This window comes from Toxorhynchites rutilus, chromosome 3, assembly GCF_029784135.1.
Source record: "Toxorhynchites rutilus septentrionalis strain SRP chromosome 3, ASM2978413v1, whole genome shotgun sequence".
In the NCBI taxonomy this organism is placed as follows: domain Eukaryota; kingdom Metazoa; phylum Arthropoda; class Insecta; order Diptera; family Culicidae; genus Toxorhynchites; species Toxorhynchites rutilus.
In genome coordinates, this window is record NC_073746.1 from 156,427,344 (window position 1) to 156,451,849 (window position 24,506).

The 24,506-nt window shown below is 40.0% G+C and overlaps 2 protein-coding genes across 4 annotated transcripts; both read left to right on the forward strand.

Moving 5' to 3' along the window:
• Positions 1 to 356: 356 nt before the first annotated feature.
• Positions 357 to 12,129, forward strand: LOC129777712 (protein transport protein Sec24C). Of its 3 annotated transcripts, XR_008743284.1 has the most exons (10): positions 357 to 812; positions 883 to 1,677; positions 1,848 to 2,747; positions 2,814 to 3,102; positions 3,163 to 3,323; positions 9,983 to 10,151; positions 10,213 to 10,809; positions 10,874 to 11,067; positions 11,140 to 11,693; positions 11,765 to 12,129. XR_008743284.1 is itself a non-coding variant. In XM_055784149.1 (9 exons), exons 1-9 carry the CDS (start codon positions 714 to 716, stop codon positions 11,281 to 11,283), a joined length of 3,348 nt encoding a protein of 1,115 aa, XP_055640124.1. In that variant the 5' UTR covers positions 357 to 713; the 3' UTR covers positions 11,284 to 12,129. The 3 variants fall into 3 exon arrangements, 2 of the variants coding, with proteins under 2 accessions (XP_055640124.1, XP_055640125.1); XM_055784149.1 differs by having other exon boundaries at positions 11,140 to 12,129; XM_055784150.1 differs by having other exon boundaries at positions 1,857 to 2,747; positions 11,140 to 12,129.
• A 5,547-nt stretch (positions 12,130 to 17,676) lies between these two features.
• On the forward strand, positions 17,677 to 19,497 carry LOC129775639 (phosphoglycerate kinase). Its single transcript, XM_055780608.1, has 3 exons — positions 17,677 to 17,867; positions 17,931 to 18,279; positions 18,425 to 19,497. The coding sequence occupies exons 1-3, from the start codon at positions 17,806 to 17,808 to the stop codon at positions 19,259 to 19,261; spliced, it is 1,248 nt and encodes a 415-aa protein (XP_055636583.1). The 5' UTR covers positions 17,677 to 17,805; the 3' UTR covers positions 19,262 to 19,497.
• The last annotated feature ends 5,009 nt before the right edge of the window (positions 19,498 to 24,506 follow it).

Consider the following 24,506-nt stretch of genomic DNA (forward strand, 5'->3'; position numbering starts at 1 on the left):
AAATTCTACTACAATCAAATTCTTATTAGTTTTGTTGGAAATTGTATCGGATTCTAACAAGATTTATATTGAATTTAGAAACAATAACTAAGGTTACCTGAAGGATTGGTCTTATTGGATTGATATCACCACCAAACACGACATCAAAAAACTTTAATTTTTCTTTCCAAAGAAAAGCACCTTTTCAGAAGTTTACCCTATTTGGTTTCGTTGAAAATTCGTTAAATACGTGGCATGAAGGAATTGACATATACCGTGCTAATCAAAATAATTGGTATTCCTCCCCTCGCCTATCGTACAGTTGAATGTTGCTGCAAAGCCGACGGCTGTGGGGGGAGGAAGGTACACGACTGAATTTGACACTTTTCTGTTTTCTTGTACATGTCTGACGTGGAAATTGCAGCAAAAGTTGTGGCTCGGGTGGTTTTCTGCGTTCAAGACTCCTGATTTATGCCATACAGACTGCTTTTTTGATCAAAATACAATTCAGTTGTCCAAGTACAGTGTAGGTGACGGATATATGGTTTTCAGGAGAGTGCACACAAAGAGAAATTCAACTGTTCGCTCCTTCGCAAATTCCAGTACCACTGTCTGCTTTGATTTAAGAGGTTCCAAGTCATCAATGTGTACGCAGTGACCGAGAAATAGTGTATGAGAATTATACGGTTAAGCTTGTTTCAAATAGTCTAACGCTGATCAGGCTGTAGCTGATAATGAATCCACAAATGAATTCATATGCTCAGCCACCACAGGGATGGGCACAGCAAGGCGTAGTTCAGGGTCCTCCGCCTATCAATGGAACTCCACAAGGCGTAAGTTCTAGAAACGTAGATTCTTCATTCGGTTATGGGCAAATTATAAACGAAATTTATGTTTCTACAGCTCCCAAATCAGTTTCAAAACATGTCTATTGGTGGTCCACCGAAAGCAAACTCTAATGGACCTCCATTTCCCAATCAACCGATGGTTGGTCGCCCTCCTTCGGCCCAAGGTCCGGTATCAGGAGGATTTCCTCCAATGCCTCAGGTACAAACAACTGTGCATAATGGTCCTACAACTGAGGCGGTAAGACCCCCTTTGCCCAGTTATGGTATCCAAAATGGCCATCAACAGCCCATGGGCGCAACGCCTGCTCCGCCAGCATTATCTGGACCACCCGCTGCAACATCATCCCAATTCCCCCCTGTTACGGTTGGTCCACCAAGACCTGGCCAGCCGATGCCAACGCTGGGACAACAAATGCCACCTATGCCTGGAACTCAAATGGGATTTCCCAATCAATCTGCTCAACCTTTCCAACAACAACCACAACAACAACAACCACAACAACAACAACCACAACAACAACAACCACAACAACAACAACAACCGCAGCCGCAGCAATATCCACCACATCTTCAACAGCAGTTTACGCAACACACAGCACCGCAACAGCTATATCCAGGCCAACCGAGAGCTCCACAATCTGGTGGAATGCCGCCCATGCCACCAGCTGGTATTCCAAATCAATATCAACCCAGCCAAGGGGCGGGTATGCCACCCGCAATGAATCCTGGAATGCCTCCTATGCCGAATAATGCACCCAGTGGAGCTCCAGGCTATCCGCCACAGTCGGCACAAATGCCCCCTATGCCAGGTGCTCCACACATGCTGCCGCCTCATCAGCGCGGATATAACGTAAGTTCAATTGTATGTGTTGAATCAAATAAATTAGAGAGCACCTAATGTGACCTGAGTCGGCTCTAGATAGTACTTGGCTATGAGTATAATCAATATTGGACACAGAAATATTCATTCGTTTACTTCAATTATAAGTACAAAAATTTAGAAATGTTATCTCTTTTTAGCAACAACAGCAACAGCAGCAATCTGTCCCTGCAGGGTACAACCAAATGCCGGGACAACAATTTCAACAAGGCCCTGGCGCGCCCCAGTTTCCCGGTGCCGGTGGCATGTCTCCGCCACCCCAGCAGAAGCGTCTTGATCCGGACAGCATGCCGAATCCTATTCAGGTTATTAGCGAAAATCAACATTTTTGTGGCGGTGTATTCACAACAAACCAGGCTGGTTTGGTTCCCCCATTGGTAACCACGAAGTTCGTTACTCAGGATCAGGGAAATTCCGGTCCTAGATTTATCCGTTCATCCATGTACAACGTTCCGACGACCACGGATATGATGAAGCTGAGTGCAGTCCCCTTTTCACTGATTATATCTCCATTAGCATGTAATGCAGAAAATGAGCATGCACCTCCAATTGTTAACTTTGGTGAGCTGGGACCAATTCGATGCATTCGCTGCAAGGCATACATGTGTCCCTTTATGCAGTTCATTGACGGTGGTCGTCGCTTCCAATGCCTGTTCTGTAAGGCTACCACCGATGTTCCGGCAGAATATTTTCAACATTTAGATCACACCGGGCAGCGAATGGATAAATTTGAACGCCCCGAACTGGTTTTGGGCACCTATGAGTTTGTCGCCACGAAAGACTATTGCCGTAATAACACACCACCCAAACCTCCTGCAATGGTATTTGTAATTGACGTTTCCTACAATAACGTTAAGTCAGGATTGGTACATTTACTCTGTTCGGAAATGAAAAACATTATCCGTAATTTACCGGTAGATCAAGGCCAGGAACGTACAGCTATGAAAGTGGGCTTCATAACCTATAATAACTCGGTTCATTTCTACAACGTTAAAAGCAGTCTAGCTCAACCGCAAATGATGGTCGTGGGTGATGTTCAAGTAAGTTTTCCAGCAGCCAATGAGGAAGAAAAGTAAATAACGTTTGTTTTCTGTTTTTTCTTCTAGGAAATGTTTATGCCTCTGTTGGATGGATTCCTTGTTGATCCAGAGGAATCCAGTGCCGTGATCGATGCCCTCATGGAACAGATTCCGAAAATGTTCGGGGATACACGGGAAACCGAAACAATCCTACTGCCAGCCATTCAAGCTGGTCTGGAAGCATTGAAAGCATCAGAGTGTGCAGGAAAACTGTACGTGTTCCACTCTTCGCTACCAACATTCGAAGCGCCGGGTAAGCTCAAGTCACGCGATGAGCGCAAGTTGCTGGGAACTGATAAAGAAAAAACAGTTTTGAGTGAGTTGAAAGAAAGTGTTTGATTGTTGTAGCTTGTTTTCATGTTTTCACTTTTTTTAGCTCCACAGTCTAATGTTTACAACATGTTGGGCCAAGAGTGTGTTGGGGCAGGTGTATCAGTCGATTTGTTTGTCTTTAACAATGCGTATGTTGACTTGGCTACAATAGGACAAGTATCACGTTTAACCGGAGGGGAAATCTACAAGTACACTTACTTTCAGGTAATTGATATGAACATAGAACATCATACACTACTTCGTCTGCATTGAATCTGTGGTTATGTAACGTTTACACGAAGAACGTTGACCCGTTTTCCATTCAACTGGATATATTTTTCACATTTTTTTCAAATGGAACATTTTCGAATTTTCGCAACATTTCTCGATTTTGGGTTTTTTATCTTTAATTTTGCTAACATATTGATTGATTGATTATTATAGAGCTTTCAAAACTCAAAATCATTACCATCTAGCCTTGAAAAGGCCAATTAAAATCAATCAATGAAGAATCCTGGGATTCAATCCACAATCTTCGATTAGTAAGCACACGTGACTATTTGGCTACGGAGACCCCTATTTTTATGTACATGTCATCGGCGAAGCAGATAAACTGAGACTTGTTGAAAATCGTTCCTCGAATGTTGAAGCCCGATCTCCGCATAACACTTTCCAATGTCACGTTGGAGAGCAGACAGTCCCAAACGATTCCGACAGATCTCTTGAGATCCGCACACCGGCCTGGACTCAGAATGCATTCAAGGCGTGTTATTTGGCATAGAAATCTCAACTAAGTACTAATGAAAATGACGCAAGTAATACTACGTTGAGACGGCGGAGTTCCTCTAGGAACGTTAGTGCCATATAAGAAGAAGAAGATATACAGAATTACAGATTTTCAGCAAAGGTACAGAATAGACAGACTTTTTGAAAATAAAAATAAAACATAACTACCTTGATTTATAAAAATGTTTAGCGCAACGCAACGAGATGGCTTTCGTTGAAGTGAGTTATTAAGCGAAATCTTGAGCGATTTGAATAGCTTAAACTTTTCCTTTCGTTCCAAGTTGAGTATGACCATAATCTTCCAATTGTAAATTGACTCATTAAAACGATCCTATGACTAAACATTGTTCTAACGCTCATCAATAACGTCAGGCGCACTTTTCAATCAGAAAGTTCTCAATTTTGTGAACTTTAAAATGAGACAAGAATGTTATTGTTGACCATGTTGGGCAACCCATGTTTGGCGATCCTCGTGCAACGATTCGCTGATGCTGACCTTGATGTGAAAGATTTTGAAGACATTCTGAAGAAGCCCTAGGATGTTTGCGTTGGTATCGATGCAGAAGAAGCTGAAAATGGATTGAATGAAGCTAGAAAGTTGATCTTCAAATCGATTTGTCGTGACTTCTATATTGAACAGGTGTAACATAACTGCGGCCATGGTAAACCTTCAAAATTTGGTCAAGCTCCCAGACCTCAATGATTAGATGCGCCAATTTCCTCAATTCATTGAAGCAGGTAATAAACAAGGATTGGATAACGAGTTCAGGCTACTCAAGTCCAATTTTATGGGGCGAAAATCGAGTGACACAAATATAACTTGGTCTCAGCTGTTGGATGTCAAAAGGTGTGATGGGAAATTTTTGTATCCATTGCTAAGGTCGTTTGTAAGACATTTTTTGATGACATTCATCAGCTTGTGTTGAGCGAATATTTTTACTTTACAGTGCCAGCAAAACGAAGTCCGGAAATCGGTTGGCTCCCACAATTATAAATGTGAAGAACTACATATGTATCGGCTCAAGGAGGAGCGTCAAGGATGAAGTTGAAGGAAAATTTGAAGGCAAAGTTCAACAAAACCATGTAAAAACATCTTACAATTCAGAGGCGAACAGCTTTTCTATGATTTAATTGATTGTATTTACACGACTTTAACAACCCATGCATAAGAAAAATAAGTTCAAAGTGAAAAAAAACTTCACTTTTTCCCCATAATTTTTCGATACAGAAAATTTTACAGAATCAAATGTGGCAACCCTGTGCACAAGGGTTATTTATCTGCTTGATAAAATATTTACTAGAATTGCCTCGTTCTATCGACTTATCATTTCAGCTCAACCCTTAGGGGTAGTGGGGGCAAAGTGGTCACCTGCTTGTTTAGTAGTATAACTATTGACTATAGATGCCGTATAGATAGTTCTGTGCGCATGGTATCTAAGAAATTTCTCGTAAAATTTAGTTTATTCTATCTGATATTTGATGATATGGACAAATCATCAGTTTGGACGACTGTTCACATATTCTAGGAGAGGTAAACAGATGTTTTGTTTAATCTCAGCGATTAATTAGCATAGAAATTACTTTGATGTTTGGGGGCAAAGTGGTCATAGGTGAATAACAACTTACAATGTTCTGTTTACTAAATCTGATATACCGCATCACATTCTGCTCTTGAAGAGGATCTTTTTGTGACTTTGTCCCAGGATAAATATGTCACACCAACTAAACCAAGCCTTATTATGAGTGAAATAAACGGGGTTTCTCACGGGTACTGACGAAATAAAACTGTTTGGTTAGTAGTTTACACAAAAGTCATCATCGTATATTATTCCTGTTCCTTTTTATACATGTCTGTCTTCTATCTATCTCTTTTTCACTTCACTCTCGCTCAGATCGGGCTCTGTCCGTTTTACCGATTGTCGGCGTTATTCACGTTACGACAATGCGGAACGTTATGTATTTCTTACTACGTTTGTGTTCGCATGAGAAAATTTAAATTGAAACTTTATGTGTATAGGCTTTATGTGTATAGGTTGAACTATAATATTTTTCGAGAAACGGGAATTGAAGCGGTATGTGGACGCTGGAAATGGGCATATTTCTTAAGGCGACCACTATGCCCGCACTTCCCCTCATAGTATAAAACGTGACATCACCAACTTGTACTCGCTATTAGAGGCGAATGAACTGAAAAGTTTAAAGCCTCTTCAATTCAACATCATCATCATTGTACTCGCTTAGCTTTTTTAGTCCGCTGCGACCATCCCTGATGAGATGGTTCACTAGACTTGCACCGCTAACCGGAACACTGTTCGATCGGAGAATTAGCGCTTACTGGATATATAAGGTTCGTATACCGATGGGTGTGTCCCGGTTGGAGTGTGCTAAAGGGTGTCCTCGTTGTTTTTATCTTAGGAGATGATGAGTTTGGTCTCAGTGTTTTTTTTTCATAACACTTTACTGTAATGCTATGCTTCATACATTAAGGCACAGAACGAATTATTGAAATAAGGCATCTGACTTACCCTCAAGCTGTTCAATCAAGCCCTTTGTTTCTTTGATCGAGGTTAGAGGCGAATGAACCGAAAAGTTTAAAGCCTCTTTAATTCAACATCATCATCATCATTTGATCGAGATAACATGCTGACTCTGAGTCATACTCAACGGGCTTGAAGCTACCAGAGGTGCTGGCAGTAGCTGAAGAGGCATCTGGTTTTCCTTCAATTTTTCGACTAGAACGATTAACGTTCTGTTTTCGCTCGGTCCTTTTGTTCTTCTTTTCTTCTGTTTCACGGTTGCACTCATTTGCATCCCACGAGTCGCAAGGGACTTAACGATCCACTGTGTCAGTGCCTTGCTGTAACATAGTAAGAGCAAAATATTGTGGAGAGTGTCCTGGCCCAAAATAGTAAGAACAATGAGTGTTTTGTCTTGTCTCGCGTCGCGTCGTGAAAGTTCTTACGTTGCACAAAAAATTAAAATAAAAAGTGTTCTGGCCCGCCACAGGTTCCGCTAGAGACAGACTATCTTTTAAACCCCTTTGGCCATTCATGCCTTATCACGGATACCCGGATACGGATCACGGGGTTACCCACATGATTCTACAAAGCTTGGGACTAAGTTTTAACATTCAACGCTGTTCATTTCCGGGCTTGCGACCGGAAATAGAGTTTTTCATTGATTTCATGCACCAATTATCAATCGAAGCCCTTTACAGACTAAAAAAAGAATCTGACACGGATTCAATGAAAAAAACAGAAGTGTAAAAAATTTTGCAACACACTAATATATATCATGCCTACGTGTTTTTCAATCATACACAAACACTCTCCACCTGACGGTATGGAACCGATGCCGTGCATCTTTTCATTTCTACAGTTTAAGAGGTATAAAAAACAAGATTGAGAATGCGTTGCGGTAAATACAATAATAAAACATATTCATGACACATAACGTTTTCAGTTTCTTAGTTAGGTTTCTTTCAGGCTTAACGTTTTCAGTTCAGTCGCCTCTAGCCTTGAAAAGGCCAATCAGGAAAACTAACTTCCTTTCCTAAATTTCCTTCAATGCTCACCACAATTCAAAGGCAGAGCTAACATTGCAATACTTCTCTCCTTCTCCTGTACTGCATTTGTATTTCGGGTGAGCGATTTATGTGCGACTGGGACAACAGGCTTAACAATGGTAGTGGTTTATAATAACTGTGTTTCACAGCTGCATTAGATGCTTGTTACGGATGACGGAGGTAGGCGAGGACAGAACTGTCAAAAGAAATGTGTGGAAGAATGGAAATGATATCCATTTCCACTACTTAAACTTTTAACAGATTAGGGAATTGCAAAATATATTGTATCAAACAAATCCCAATACAAAGCTCAATTCAAATGGTATGCAGTTCATCAAAACCCGTTAGCAACTATTGCCTCAAATCGTGACCTGTTTTCCGATATGGCGTTCTTACTGAAAGTCGCAGTCCTACGCCAAGAATAAAATATAGTTCAGAGGACCGAGGATGCTTCATTGTGGCACACCAGATGAAAACGTAAACTCTTTGGACTTAGCACCGTGAATCTTGAGCAGAGCTTTGCGGGATGATAAATACGAAGCAGTTTATGACCCAGGATGGTAATGTCTATCCATTCGCAAGGTCGTGGGGAACTTCATCAAGAGCTTCAGAAAAACCGACGCAAAATACTTGTTGCCGCTTTTCGAATCTGTTAGTCAGCATACGCCACGTTTTTTTTTTATCGAAGTCGTGTTGGAACTCCGAAATCACGGGTTGTGAATGTACAAAACATATATCGAGTGGTAGCTTTAGACATTTCTGACAGAAGATATAGACTCATGTTTCCTTGCTTCATGAAAGATATAATCACACAGAGATAGGTTGGAAATCAGTAAAACAATCCTGAACGTCGGGCAACGTATGGAATATTCACGGCCAGAAGGTTATGCTGTCTATTTGGTGGGACCAGTTGGGTGTGGTGTACTATAAGCTGCTAAAACCGAATGAAACCATTACAGAGGACCTCTACCGACGACAATTGATGCGTTTGAGCCTTGCACTGGAGGAAAAACGGCCACAATACGAGCAAAGACACAATAAAGTTATTTTGCAGCATGACAATGGTCGACCGTCGCGAAACCGGTCATACTTGGAAACGCTGAAATGAGAGGTCCTATCACACCCGCCGTATTCTCGAGACATTACTCCGTCCGATTACTTCCTTTTTCGATCGATGCAACATGGCCTGGTTGACCAGCATTTCTCCAAATTTGGTGAAGTCAAAAATGGAGAATCGATTCGTGGTTAGCCGACAAACCGACCAATTATTTCCGCAAAGGGATCCGTGAATTGCCAGAAAGATGGGAAAAAGTTTTTTTGCTTTTCTTTCTTTATTAAAGAGATTTTCAGCCGAAGGCTGGTTCATCTATGACAGGAAAAAGTTGTGACTAGCGATGGGCAATACTTTGAATATTAAATTTGTAACCATTTTTGCAGAATAAAGCATTAATTTTTGAAAAAAACGAAGAAACTTACTGGTACTTCTATTACATAGTACGATTATTAATACGAGGGTCACTATTTATATTTCGGGAATAGGAACAAAAACAAATAGTTAAGCTGCGAATATATTTTTATTGTTTTTCAAAGTACTCGACACGATGATCGATACACTTTTGCATGCGCTTAAACCAATTTTCAAAGCATTTATTCCAATCGACACGAGCCTTTTTTTTGAGCGATTGTCAAATTATGTGGGATCCAACGTGAACATAATTTTCGCACAACTAAATGTTCGTGTAAAATCGCATATATGCTGGTGGAACTAATGCTTAGGGATGCCTCAATCTCACAATAGGTTACATGACGATCTTGCTTAATCATTTCGTGCACAGCATCGATGTTTTCTGGCACTGCAGTCGATTTTGGACGACCTTCACGAAACTCGTCGGACAGCGAACTACGACCACGATTGAATTCATTATACCAGCGATACACAGTGATTTTTGATGGAGCTTCATCGCCAAAAGTCAAATTAAGTTGATTGATGCACTCTTGTGATAATCCACGTCGAAAGTCGTAAAAAATCATCGCACGAAAATGTTCACGATTCAGCTCCATTTTTTTGCCGAGACCAAACTTTCAACTAATTATAAAATAAACAAATAGCGTCCGTATGACAAAATGTTCTGAGTACGTATATCGTCAAAAATGTCAAACTTTACGATGGAACCGTCAGATGAACTCACATGGCATCAGTGTTGCCAATTCCCGAAATATAAATAGTGACCCTCGTATCTCATGTTGTATTGACTTATTAAGGAGATTTCACAAAAATTACGATCAATTTATTTTTATTTTTCCGTCTCTATTCGGGTAAATATTACTACGGACAAATGCCAAATTCGAGTAAATGTTACATTCGGATTGGTGTTATATTCGGATGAGCCTCGAATATCATTTTTGTTAAATTCACACGAACGTTTTTTGGGTAAACATGTTTCGTGTCTGGTTTTCAGTTAATCAAACTTAATATTTTCAATGCAAGGCGCAAACATTCAACAAATACATAATAAACACAATTATATTGCAGGCTGATATAGACGGACAACGGTTGGTTAACGATGTGATCAAAAACATCTCCAGACCAATCGCTTTCGATACGGTGATGCGTGTTCGCACGTCTACAGGTGTCAGACCGACCGATTTCTTTGGTCACTTTTTCATGTCTAACACTACCGATATGGAGATCGCAAGTATTGGTAAGTAAAGGCTCAAGTTTCAAACACATCGCTAATCAATTCTCACGGAAAATACTTACAGATAGTAGCAAATCGGTAGCCGTTGAGATTAAGCATGACGACAAGCTGACCGACGAGAATGTGTTCATTCAGGTGGCGCTACTATACACGTCCTGCGGCGGGCAGCGTCGTTTGCGCATACTCAATCTTAGCCTAAAGACTTGCACTCAACTGGCTGACCTGTTCCGCTGTTGTGATCTAGATACAACGATTCTATTCTTCGCGAAGCAGGGTTTGTTCAAACTGCTGGAGAATAATCCGAAGGCCATCAAGGATTCCCTTGTTACCCGGGCCGCGCAGATATTGGCTTGCTACAGAAAGAATTGCGCATCGCCCACCTCGGCCGGGCAGTTGATACTCCCAGAGTGTATGAAATTGTTGCCATTGTACATTTCGTGTTTGCTGAAAAATGACGCCTTTTCGGGTGGTTCTGACATAACCCTAGATGACAGATCTTATGTAATTTACTATGTCATGTGCATGGATTTACCGACATCGGTCCAATACTTCTATCCTCGGTTGATTCCGATTCACGATGTCAACGTTGAAGGAACTAATGTTCCGGCCTCAATCAGATGCACAGCGGACAAAATGATGGAGGATGGTGCTTATATCTTGGGTGCGTTTAAATTTTTTACTAACCTGTAAATGACTGTTTCCTCAATATTGAACTACACTTACAGAGAATGGTATTCACATGTTCTTGTGGCTCGGTCTGGGACTATCGACGGAATTCACACAGTCAGTTTTTGGAACGCAGTGTACGCAACAAATTGATACCGATCGTACGGGTTTACCAGTATTTGATAATACACTTTCCAAGCGTGTGAGAGGAATTGTAGACAGTATACAGAGTGAGAAACATCGATACATGAGGGTCAGTATTCTTTTCATAGGTTTTTCACCATGTAGATTTGAACAATCTTTTTTTTTTTTGACACTCACACAGCTCACACTGGTGAAGCAACGTGACAAGTTGGAGAACGTATTGCGCCATTTCCTGGTCGAGGATCGTGGAATGACCGATGGCTCTGCCAGCTATGTGGACTTCCTCTGTCACATGCACAAAGAAATCCGAACTATTTTGAGCTAGCTGGATTGCAACGGGAACAGATTTAGCAACCGATTCAAATTCACTTATAGTAACAACAACACCGCCGCATCCAATGAGCATATACACAACAATAGTAACAATATTACGACATCAATGGTTAACAATGATAACCCGAAATGTCAGCGAATGGTTGATGGCAGTGAGGTAAACGGCAATGATAGAACGATATTCTATGGTCACTATATCCAACGCCCGCCGAGTGACGATGGGGATGAGGATGAGAATGATACCATCGAGGAAGAGGATGAGGGCGATGAAGAAGGATCACAACAAGAGGAACAATCCCACGACTGTTATCATCATCACTGTAAATCAGCCTCGCCTGGCCGAAGCATCTCGCAGAACCGTACCAGAGCGTTGCGATATCGTAAAGCATTCATGGGAAAGTGGTAATAGTTATCATTGTCTCTTATGATTCATTAAAATTTTTTATTACTTCACAATTATTTTCCCAATTTAGAAATATATGTATTAAACAAGGACATGTGCGAAAATAGTAAAACATAACATATTTGTACTAGCGGGATGTTTTACTTAGATGTTTGTTATTGAACGTGAAGTTGAATCAATTATCTTACCTTAGCATATACATACTTACTTGTTTAACAGGTAATTAATAACAGAAAAAAATGTAATACACGATTCTAACTATACACAGAAAATGTTTAATTTCCACATATGCATATGGGTTTAGGATTGAAATGTGAGAAAAAAGAACGAACTATGGAGAGAAATAATTGATTTATCTGCATTAAATAAGTAAAAATATATCCTCAATCAGATTGAATATGAAATTAGCAAAAATATACAAAATTATTATCATTATTGTAATGAAGTTTCTTATCATATTTGCGCACCATCATGTTTTTTTTTTCAAAAACGTTTATTAGACTAAATTACATATCATCTAACATTTACAGAGTCAAATTTCACCTTAAACCATTGATGTGTTCTGCGTACAAATGTGATTAGCATCCCACATTATCATGCCGGGGGTTTGGGTTCGATTCCCTTTCTGACCGGGATTTTTGGTCCAAGAAATTTCTTCCGACTTGCACTGTGGTCACGCGTATTCTAGAGCTTGCCGCTGCAGAATACATTCAAGGCGTGTTATCCGGCATAGACATTTCAACTAAGTTCTACTAATAAAAATGACGCAAGTAATACCTACGTTGAGAAGGCAGAAGTTCCACTGGGAACGTTAGTGCCATCCAAGAAGGCTGACTTATAACTTCCTATCAAGAAAAGAAAAGCCCCGACCTGTTGTGGCACCTGCCTGACAGTGGGTATGTCCCACAACGGAATGTGTGCGAACTGCGGACGTTCGAAAGCGATACGGCTTAAGCGGTGGCCTAGATGTCGTATTACAAACCTAACTGGAGGACCTAACGCAGGGTAGAAATGAGGACTGTCGTCGGACGCCCAGTCGTAATCTGATCTGGACTGTCGAACGCTTTGCTTTATACACCAGGCAACTCGTAAGGCGTCGTGCACAAATTACGTAACGCTAAAAATCCGGATTTTGAAAATTCTGTGAGGGTGGCTGTGACCGGGCGCGCGTCAAGTTGGAGGGCGCTTCCTAACCGGTAGACTCTCGACGGGTAAACGGATACTGGCGCGGAGAACAACAACATGCCTGCCTGAGAACGCCTGATCGTGGCATGGATGGAGTCACCATTAAACCGGTGTATACTCCACGAGAATAGCTCTGACGGAGTGCGCGTCATGATGGAGGACACTGCCTAATCGGCGCTCCGTTGGGAAGAGAAATTCCGCGAGGGGGACTGTGAGGGATTGCGCGTCAAGTTGGAGGGCAGTTCCTAATCGGTGCACGTCTCGACGGGTAAACGGAATGGAATGGAACGAAGAAAGAATAAAAAAGGGTACAAACAACGTTGTTCAGCGTTGCAGACAGAGGAAGTGCATGAGCACAGTCGCCCCCGAAGTAGTCGCCTAAATGTAGTCCCGGAGGGAATGAGGCTTCGAACAGAGGGCTTGGTTTTAGTGGGTGAAAGCCCCACTCAACGTCTGGGTTGACCCTTCCTAGACAACGCTGATAGAGCGTTCCTCGCCGCTTAAAAAAACAGACAACTATCTTTTGCTGTAAACCCAACTGAAAGGAGCTGAGAGATAAACTCTAGCTAACCTTGCCAATTGGGGGCACTGCTTAGTAGTTAATGATCAAATTAACGATCATGATTGCGACCGATTCGAAATGTTTTCACATAACATTCAATTTTGTTAGCAATGGGATGTTTTACCTAAACGCGACACTGACTATTATTTTCATTTGCCACTTCGTTGAAACAGTCCCGAAAGATGTCGTGAGGTTTGTTTCAGTTTCGTCTCTTTTGCTTCGTATAACTTCGTATAACAGACGTCGACGAGCTGTTGCTCTCTGAAGATTCGCCGTAAGATATTTTATATACTCCAAAAGATTTGATACCTTTTCAAGAACCCCTTACTCGTCTGACTTGAACTTCAGTTCCAAAAGGGTCGCAATCAGGTAATTTGGATCTTAATCCAAATCTGAGTGGTAGTTGATCTAAGTAATTGAATGGCATCCCAACCCAGCATATTTACTTTCATGCGAGGTAAGTTCAGTGTTCTATGTGCAGTCTCGTTTTTGTCCAAATTCTTTTTTATGCGGCAACATGCGAAATTACCTCGGATATAAGCGGCCAAAACTTGTAACTTTTGCTATTTCTTCAAACAATTTCATAAGCCTTACGCACTGCACCACTATTGTGCTGTTAAATTTATTAACTTGATAATTTGATTTGATAGCCCTCTATGATAGTCTTGATTTGTAGTAGAGTGTGTGTAACCTCTTTCAGATTCTCATCCCTGAAGACAGCTTTTTTTTTAATCTTGAATGAAAATAATTGATTGATTTTTTTTCTCCCATCTGTTTATTTTGTAGGCTCATTTAGTACTTCAGCAGTAACATAGCCGGGTTCATTCGTGTTTATTTTTATTTAATCTATAACATATTGTAAATTACACACAATGTCGACTTTTTGGCGTAAGAGTATTCCTATTGTTCGAATGTTCACAGTTGGACCGCACACAGCGGGACAGTTTCAATGTAACCGATGTTACATGCTGCAAGCATTGTGAACGGTGAGAGGCTGGGATCACCGTCACATGATGATTGTTGCGTGGACGTAGTAGCTAGAATAACACACTATTGAGGGTCCTGAACAGGGCCCGAAATCTTCGAAGGTGAAAAATGAGGACCGACTCTACTCTCAGTAGCTTCACTTCGACTAGAACGACTTCGACTAGTAACTTTTTTTTTTGTGGGCAGTCGCACAAAAAAAAAGTTACTTGACTAGCGAGGATGACTGGTGAATTAGTCCGGTCAGTAGTTATTTTAACTGACTCGACTAATGAATGCAAATCTGCCTCTTCATTCAACTAACTTCAATCCACACTTCACACACGCATTTCCCCCTGACACTAATTTTATACCCGCGTACGCAGTCTTATTTTTACGTCCATATAAAGAGGAACGAAAACATGATTTCTGATGCAAAAAAGAAGTTACCCCATCAATGGACGGTTTATTGTCTACTCATCCTGAACTCAAACCAACGAACTTAGACATCTATCAAGTATGCTCGCGTTAGTATTAGTAAATAGCGTGCAAAATAGCGCACACACACTGCACGCTATTGTGTACGTGTGAGTAATTTTCGTGTACGATACAAAAGAATCTAGCTCACCTGTAGCGTATGTCAAACCACGTTGAACTCAAACATCGATGCTGGAACATGTACATGGGAGAGAGAAAGAGAGGAACGAATTCGTTTTGGGGGAAGTCACTTCAAAATGCAATGAGGACAATTTGACTGGGAAGAATGAAAGATATAGTCGAGTTGGTAGAGGGAGATAGCGACAAAACGCCCGACTGACTTGTGGGAGATAAGATAAAGATAATTAAATGAACTGAAACTAAATATTAAAAGTGACAAATCTGGTGTAAACATTCCTAGTACTTTGTCTGTTCCAAATCTTTGCGAATTTGAGACTGAGCGTAAAGGGAGATTTTGGACTCCCCATAAATGAAAGAGATGGAAGTGAGAGCAGTAGAGAGTAAAAGCGCATAATAAATATGCGTCGATATGCCTTCTATGTTCTGAACAAAATTCAGAAGGTGAGTATGAGAAAAATGAGAGTTTCAGGAATCTCATTCTCTCTACATCTGATGTATATCATAAAATCTACAAAAGACTATTCTCTCGAGTAATTTTGAAGCGAACGGTCGCATAAGTGCGTTATCGGTGCATTTTCCATTGAATGAAAAAAAAAGTCACGACATGACTGTTTAGTCGTTTTGACGGAGAAACTGCGTGAAGAAGTCTAAAGTCATTACTAACTGAATACGGATATAGTCAGTTAGTTAGTCAGCTGACTATCCTCAGTTGGCTATGACTATGCAGAGCCCTGGTCCTGAGATTCAAGCTCATGATCGTTTAATTGGTAGTGGACACGCAACCAATTAGGCTACAAAGACCCGTAATAATTGATTGACGTTCTTGGCTTTCCTTAATTCTTAGTACTTACTCTTACTCGACCAGTATTATTATTTTTCAATAGATCTACAAAAAATTGATACTTTATTAAAGGATACTCAATCAAAACGAAAATTTAATCATCGTTCATTATTTTCATGTAGAAATGTGTTTATTTATCTATGTTAACCTTTATTAGCTTCATGCACACATTGAGTGCGACGACAGGTATGCAATATAATTTGGAGAATTTTTTCTCTGTAATTTAATCAATGCTTTTGTCATGCGGAAATATTGTCAATATTGATGACATCTCTAATTACATTCGAATGCGCCTCCCCACAGCAAAATATTTCAAATTTAGTATGACGTCAATAGTTTACGCATTGCTGCTTTTTAACTGGGCCACAGCCCAGTTAACGTTAACCTGAAATTAAAACTGAAGTGTTTCGCACGATCCTGCAGCAGTGATTTTAATTGGAAATTGCCTAGAACACTTTTGGATGGGTATCCATACATCGCTTGTCAAAGGAAACTATCCAACGTAATCAAATGTTGAACATATATGACTCCAAACAGTAAATAATACGTGAGCCCCCTGAGCGCGAGCCCTGCTTTATGTTGTCTACGCTCAATTCGCAACGACAGGGCGATAGTCAAGGGATTGCTAAGATGTCTGCCTTTCTATAGCCAGCATAGACAAGCATGAGCATAGAAATCATAACCTGAAATTAAAAATGAAGTGCTCCGCGCGATCCTGTAGTAGTGATTTTCCGGATGGGTATCCAAACAAGTAAATAATTCCCCTTCTGCTTTCTTCCGTACTGTTTTCATATACCGCTCCCGACTTAGTGACGAAACGGCTCTACCTAGTACCATAGACCCGTCTTGGTATATCCTAAGGTGGTATATCCTAAACTTGCTAAAACCACTCTTTAGCCATCTTGGAAGTCTACTGTGTTTTGTTTGTAAACAAAACACAATACATTAGTGCCCAAGCTCGCTCGTTATCAGCCTGTCTCTTACACGCTTCAAGCAAATAATTCCCCTTCTGCTTTCTTCCGTACTGTTTTTATATACCGCCTCCCTAACCAGCTTAGTGACGAAACGGTCTCACCTTAGGATATACTTCTAGGCGCCTTGGTGTCAACGACTGGTAGCGACTTCCAATTAGAGGCATAATTTGGGTCCTAAACTCGTTAGTGTCATTTCTATCAGACTAGAAGACACGGAGCCAGTTTTAAAATGTTAAAATTTGAATGAAAATTTTCACATAATGTTTTTGATTTACTTGAAACACGTATTTCTGACTTTTATTTGATCATTTATCTATACATTTCCAACATTCTTACTGGATCTTTTCATCATAATATAAAGTTGTCTTCAAAAACATTTTTTTTTTGTAAAATTCTTTCGCCACATGCAAAAAACTGTTTCTCATTCAAATAGAATACTAATTTGAAACGAAAAAGTTAATTTTAATTCATAATCTTAATTTCAAAAACGCGTTCATTCCACCTGAAAATCAATTATTCTTTAATGCTCCTCTAAACTAGTAAACGAAGCTCAATGCCATCAACGCGGATTTGTGTTAGTTGGGATATGGTTGCCAGAGCCTTTTCTGAAGTTTTTATGTTGATATTTAAAGGAGGAAAACTGTTGCTCAAGTACAGCTCCTGTGTTACGTTAGGTGTTTGGTAATTTTATAATTTCAATATCTTAGGGATCAGAAAAAATGCTATCCAAAAATGGCACAATACAAAATAGAAGCGACGGTTTTCCAACACGCTGTGTTGTGCAACGCGCCTTAATGTTTCACAGCGGCTGTCTTGTTTGCCCTTGGCCCGACATTCAATTCAGTTTTTGCTGCGTCCAGAGAATCATTATCGGGGAGGCATTCGCTAGAGTACTATCGGTTTCGTTGTGTGTGAAAATTAGTGAATTTCTAGCTCAGTTTTGCAAATTTCAACTAAGTAAAGCAAGAATGGCTCTGAATAAGCTTAGCATCGAGAACGTTGATCTGAAGGGAAAGAGAGTTTTCATGCGGTAACTATTACTCTTGAGCTAAATCGTATCGATAAGTATTCATCCTATTGTTCCTGTTATTAGCGTTGATTTCAATGTTCCAATCAAGGAAGGAAAAATCACCAGTAGCCAACGAATCGTTGCCGCTTTGGACAGTATTAAATATGCCCTAGAAAAGGGGGCTAAATCAGTTGTCCTTGCGTCGCACTTGGGCCGTCCAGATGGCAATAAAAATGCCAAGTACACTTTGGCCCCAGTAGCTGTCGAGTTGAAAACTCTATTGGGAAAGGATGTGACCTTCCTGAATGATTGTGTTGGTGCTGAGGTTGAAGCTGCTTGTAAGGACCCAGCACCCGGCTCGGTGATTCTGCTAGAGAATGTTCGTTTTTACGTCGAGGAGGAAGGCAAAGGCGTCGACGCGTCTGGCAATAAAGTAAGTTACCACGGCAGTAACATTCTATTTTTGACCATGTTTGTTTAAGTATCCGTTGAGATGAAATCTATTGCATAACATTACGTCATTTTAATCATTAATCAACTGTCGTTATCGTCTTATTCTGCACTGTTGAATTACACAGGTAAAGGCCGACAAGGAGAAGGTGAAGGTGTTCCGCGAGAGTCTGGCCAAGCTCGCCGATGTGTACATCAATGATGCTTTCGGAACAGCTCACCGAGCTCACAGTTCTATGATGGGCGAGGGATACAATCAGCGTGCCGCAGGACTGTTATTGAACAAAGAATTGCGTTACTTCTCGCAAGCTCTTGATAATCCACCCCGTCCATTCCTTGCCATCCTGGGTGGCGCCAAAGTAGCTGATAAGATTCAGTTGATTGAAAATTTGCTCGACAAAGTTAACGAGATGATTATTGGTGGTGGTATGGCATTTACCTTCTTGAAGGTGTTGAACAACATGGAAATTGGAGGTTCGTTGTTTGACGAGGAGGGGTCAAAGATTGTACAAAAGCTTGTGGACAAAGCGAAAAAGAACAACGTTCAACTGCATCTGCCTGTTGATTTTGTCACCGGGGATAAGTTTGCCGAAAATGCCGCTGTTGGATCCGCTACTGTAGAGGCCGGAATTCCTGCTGGTCATATGGGTCTAGATATTGGACCAAAATCTCGCGAAGCATTCGCTGCACCGATTGCTCGCGCAAAGATTATTGTGTGGAACGGTCCCCCAGGCGTGTTCGAATTCGCAAACTTTGCCCAAGGAACTAAAGCTCTCATGGATGGTGTAGTCGCTACTACCAAGGCAGGATGTGTAAGCATCATTGGCGGTGGTGACACCGCTTCGTGCTGCGCTAAGTGGGGAACAGAATCTCAAGTCTCACATGTGTCCACTGGCGGTGGTGCTTCTCTGGAATTGCTGGAAGGCAAAGTTTTGCCTGGTGTTGATGCTTTGAGCAGCGCATAAACGTAACCAAATATCGTAAGCGCGAGTGTTAAATGCTGACTTATCTAATCATAATTGTCTAAGTTTAGGTGGCAAAAATCAAAGTCCGTGAATGATAGTCATAATAATACGTTACAATAGGCTTCTCATGTTGAACATTTAAGAAAATGCTGTTTGAAAACAAGATAACTGAATGCATATGTATCCCATCAAAACAATAAAAAGTATTGCAATAATAATATGCGAAACCTTAATAATTGTTTTGAATATGTGCAAGTCACATTTTCATTTCCTTCAAGTTCATATTCAAAATGTTTAAAACCAAAACTATTCGATGGGGGGTCTTCGTAGTCACTTGGTTACGCGTTCGCTTACTAAGCGATCGATCGTGAGTTCAAACTCAGGGCCCTCAATTGACCATCTTTGTGTTGTTGTAGAATAACTACGTCCACGCAACAATCATCAGCGATGGAAATCGATCCACGGTGGAACAAAGATCGAGTATCCATAAAACTGCTCTGCTCTGCAAGAAACATCGGGCTGCTGTTCTATAAATAACCCAACAATGATCAATATCAACTGTCTCCGCTGTCCGGTCTGCTGAACAATGGAAGAACAGATAGAAAACCCTTTCGCCTAAATGGGCTACTACAGTGAAATTTACCATAATGTAATGGAACAGAAAAACCTAACGCCTAAATAGCTACTACTACTACTGTGTAATTTACAATTTATAGAAACATAAACATATGTACATGTACACGATAAAACCCGGCTCTGTTACAGATAAAATGCTAATGAGCCTAATAAATGGGATAAAAAAAACTATTCCGCTTTCTTTTGTTATTCACGGTTACATCCACGTTTGTTTTTCTTCCTGCCCGGGGAAGCCCAACAAAATCAATTTTCTATTTTCTTATCTTTTTTGTTTCGATGAGTTTGTTCTGAGGAATTATATGTTCTTCCATTTATAGTAAATTCTTACCTATTCTCAGGGATGCCAACCTTCTTGATTTTTTTAGGATTTCTCAGACTTTTAGGCACATTCCCTGATATCCTGACCAACGCTCAATTTTGCCTGAGTTTATTAAATGTTCCTGATTTTTATACTTTTTGCTTTATTGGAGTGAAAATTATTCGTTTTCAAAATACTCGGATCCCTGCTGAAGGCCCAAGATGGTGGAGTTAACAGGTGGCTTGTAATTTACACTATTTAGAAAAGACGTATGAGGAATGGCAAGGCGAAAAGTTTGGATTTGTTTATGTTATTACTTGGTATGGTTACATTTGATTTTGTCGAAGGTATTTGAAGCAGTATAATAAATAAACAGTTGTCGTTGAAAATAGTAACCTAGTAACCTTTATGCATATGCTTCCTTAGCCGCTGGCTCGGCTAATGTGATATGATTTATTCAGGGAATGCTTTGATCGTGGTACCACCACTGGCGCATAATTTGCAGCTTTGTTTTTTGTGCTGGTTCATAACGGCAATCACCGGCACGAAACTGTAGTCAATGTTTAGTGTTGTTTGGATACCATCTATGTAAATAAATTAAACTTACGGGATAGGTCCGAACGGCAATTCTGACATTACGTTTTACCTTCCGCTTCACTTTCCTTGCCCCTGCCGAAGTTTTCCTGGTTGTAAATGGGAACTGTCATAATTCCCTACATAAAAAAATCTCTGGTTCGTACTTGTGTTATGCTTTTCATTTCGTTTATTATCTATCTTATTATTAAATGATTCAATATTTTCATCTGACCCACGTCGGTTCCAACGTGTCTATAGCGGACTTTCCTGAAAATAGTTTTAAGACCTCGTTGTTGTCGAAGAAGAAAACATCAGTTTTAATGCCCAGGGATCGACGCGGGGCTCAACATGTTAATTAAACTTGTAGTTAACGTAAAAGACCTGACTTTTACTTAACAATTTGTTTATAAATTTCCTGACATTCCACAAAAACTCTGCTTCATAATGTGGAATCATTATGAAATACATTTTTTAAATACTCAACATTCCCCCCACTATATGTCCATTATACCCGCATTGAAAAAAAAGTTGTACTTTTCAAAAAACATTGAAGAACACTTTTTTATTAAATATTTGGCCAAAAAATCCGAAAAACAGTATATTGAATTGCAAGAAACCGCCTTTAAGTTTTGTGAAGCATGAGTTTCCATCGATATAGGGCCCTATTCCATAAAACGAGACGAACAATTCTCGCGTAACTTTTGAAAAGGTCCAATGTAACATTTTCGCCAACTCGAGAAAAACGTAGTTGAAGACCCGAACATTATTTCGCGAATTGTCTTAAAAGCTATCAATCTTTACCACTGTTTTCACCACTAGCTGTCAAGAATAACTCCGTCAAACCAATCGTAACTATTGTTCCGTGATTTGAGATTAAGGTTGAAGCTTCGGAGCGATAAATGTTACATTGGACGTTTTGACTGCCCGCGTTTGCACATTGGACATATTACGTTGCACTATAAAAAATTGAAACTAACTAATAAACAACAATCCAAATATCAACATTTCGTTCTAAAGACTGATTATTATTGTTATCACTCGTTGAATTGCACTGAAATCGATAACAACACCTGTAAGAAACAAATTCCAAAACGACCGAAGTACGACTGCGAGTTGTATTGACTGCTTTGTTACTTCGGACGTTTCGGCCGTCGGAGGAAAGTGGCGTCCGAAGTAACAGCCGGGTGCTTAAAATTCGAATCTGTACATTGGATATTTTTTGTATCGGCGATAAAAAGATGAAGAAGATAGATACGTGAACGATTGTTTTTGTAATACATTCAATGATTGAAAACTAATAGCGTGCATCCATTAATTCGATTTGTTTACATTTGTTACATAGGACCTTTTCAAAAGTTACGCGAGAATTCGTCTCGTCTCGTCTCGCCTTCAGTCACTGTCGAGACGAGCAAAATATCCCATTCCCGTACACGAGTTTCATTGAAATGTTTTATTTGGTAGACTGGAGAGACTTCAGTCATTTTTTCTCGGTATGATCAGTGATGTCAGATGAGAAGACATGTTTTTGTTTTTGTTGAGAAAAACAACAAACAGTTTTAAAATTGTTCAATCAATACTCTTTTCTCAGTGCCAAAATATTTAAAAAAACATAACAAAAATGAATGAATTTCATATATCTTTTGGTTTTATTGATATTTTTCCTCGAGCGTATGGTTTCATCACTCAGACGTTTTGTTATTATGGATTTATTGGAGGCAATGTTTGTTCACCTAATCAATGATTTATCAAGAAAAATTTCAAATCTATATATATGCATTTAGAATAAAGTAGTTGTTTTGAATTACCCGTTTTCGTTCAATATGTGAAGACCCTTTTCGTGCCATGTTAATAGATTCAAAACAGTCATCTAGCATCCCTGGATATGAGTGAGTTCAATGTTTACATTTGGTTGTGTTGTTTAGAAGAGGCCCATGTGAAAATCTGTAAAATCTTGCAATTACTGAATTGAATTTGATGGTTGCAGTTGAAAACATACATTGCTTATGCAATAATAGTTCAGCCGTGAAACAATTTTCGAAGATAAAGGCGTATCAGAAGAATACCGATGCTTTCAATCAACAAAACACATCAAACAAACTAGACGATTCGGCTGATTCATTGACGAGCGCGGCCAAACGGTCGTCGAACCAGACGAGCTACTCGTCTGTTTTTAGTCGAGCTCGGCTTCTGGAATATGAAAATAAACGAGACGAGCGCTCGTCTCCCATAGGGCCCATAGTATAACATTATATTCAGACACAATTCGCGTTCAAGATTCTTCAGTTACTTGCAAATAATATGTTTTCCGTTACATGGAATACATGTTTGATACAGAAAATATAATAAAATGAAGACAGCTCAAATCGGACTATTCCTTTCACGAGTTTTGGACTTACCAACATATTTGGCGATTCATTTTTATTTCTATAGTAAGAAGATATAGGAGGATATTTTGACGTAGGACTACGTCTTTCATTTCTATACCGGGGTGTAAAATCAAAGTTTCGAAACCGAAAGCGTTACGCCGGAGACCGAGATTTTGAGCGTTAATAGCTCCTAAACAACTGAACGAAATGGTGTGATAAACACTCCATTCGAAAGATAAAATGTCTACGCGTTATATACTTGTTACTTTTTAATCCAAAAACTAGTTTCAATAGCCTTAAAATTGTTCTCAAAACAGGCTATTGAAATCACCAATCGGTATATAAGCGAGCGCCGCTCGGAAATCCACTCAGTTCTAATTTATCATGTTTATCATGAAAGCGCGGATGAACGGTGTCACCAAGAGCGTGTTTGTGCACCTTAGGCCAGAAGGGAATCCATCAGGAGGAGAGTGATGCCACAAACGGTTCCCCGGGAAGACATCGCTACACACACACATACACGCGCGGAATTCTTTCCGTTTGGATGCCATTCAGCATCGAGAAAGTTCCGGAAAGATCTAATCATTGCTGGGAAATAATCTGCCAGTTCCTCTGGGAATTTAAAAATACATTCATGTGAAAGAGTTTATTTTAATGTTTTCTAACCAAATAACACAGCGAACAAATACATTTGATTTTGTAATTTTTCAACTAAGTGTAATTAGCAGGAAAGCTTCTGAAGATTATTCTTCCCCATCAGTAGGATATTTCCGTATCCGATATTGTATGCGCACGCAATCGATTACTGCTCAGTCGCCGAAAGTTTCGAGCTTAGAGAGTTCATTACCCTCTAGTTTGCCTTCCAAATTGCCATCGTAAACCACACCTTCTCTCGATTCAATCACAAACAAAAAACATACTTAAGCGATATTCTGGTGGTGAGACGCATTCATTTTTCGTGAGGACATCGACAAGACAACATCGTTGCCTAACGTGCTGGAGGAGGTGGACGGCGAAGGATCGACACATACACGCGCAGAATTCTTTCCGTTTGGATGCCATTCAGCATCGAGAAAGTTCCGGAAAGATCTAATCATTGCTGGGAAATAATCTGCCAGTTCCTCTGGGAATTTAAAAACACATTCATGTGAAAGAGTTTATTTTAATGTTTTCTATCCATGTAACACTGACCAAATATTTTTCAATCAAGTGCTATTAACAGGTGGTTATCGAGTTAGTATTAACTGGTGGGCTTCCAGTATCGAGGAAAATGTGGAAATATCTAATCGTTGCTGGAAAATAATCTGCCAGTTCCCCTTTGAATTGAAAATTACATTCAAGCGAAAGAGTTTATTTTAATGTTTTCTAT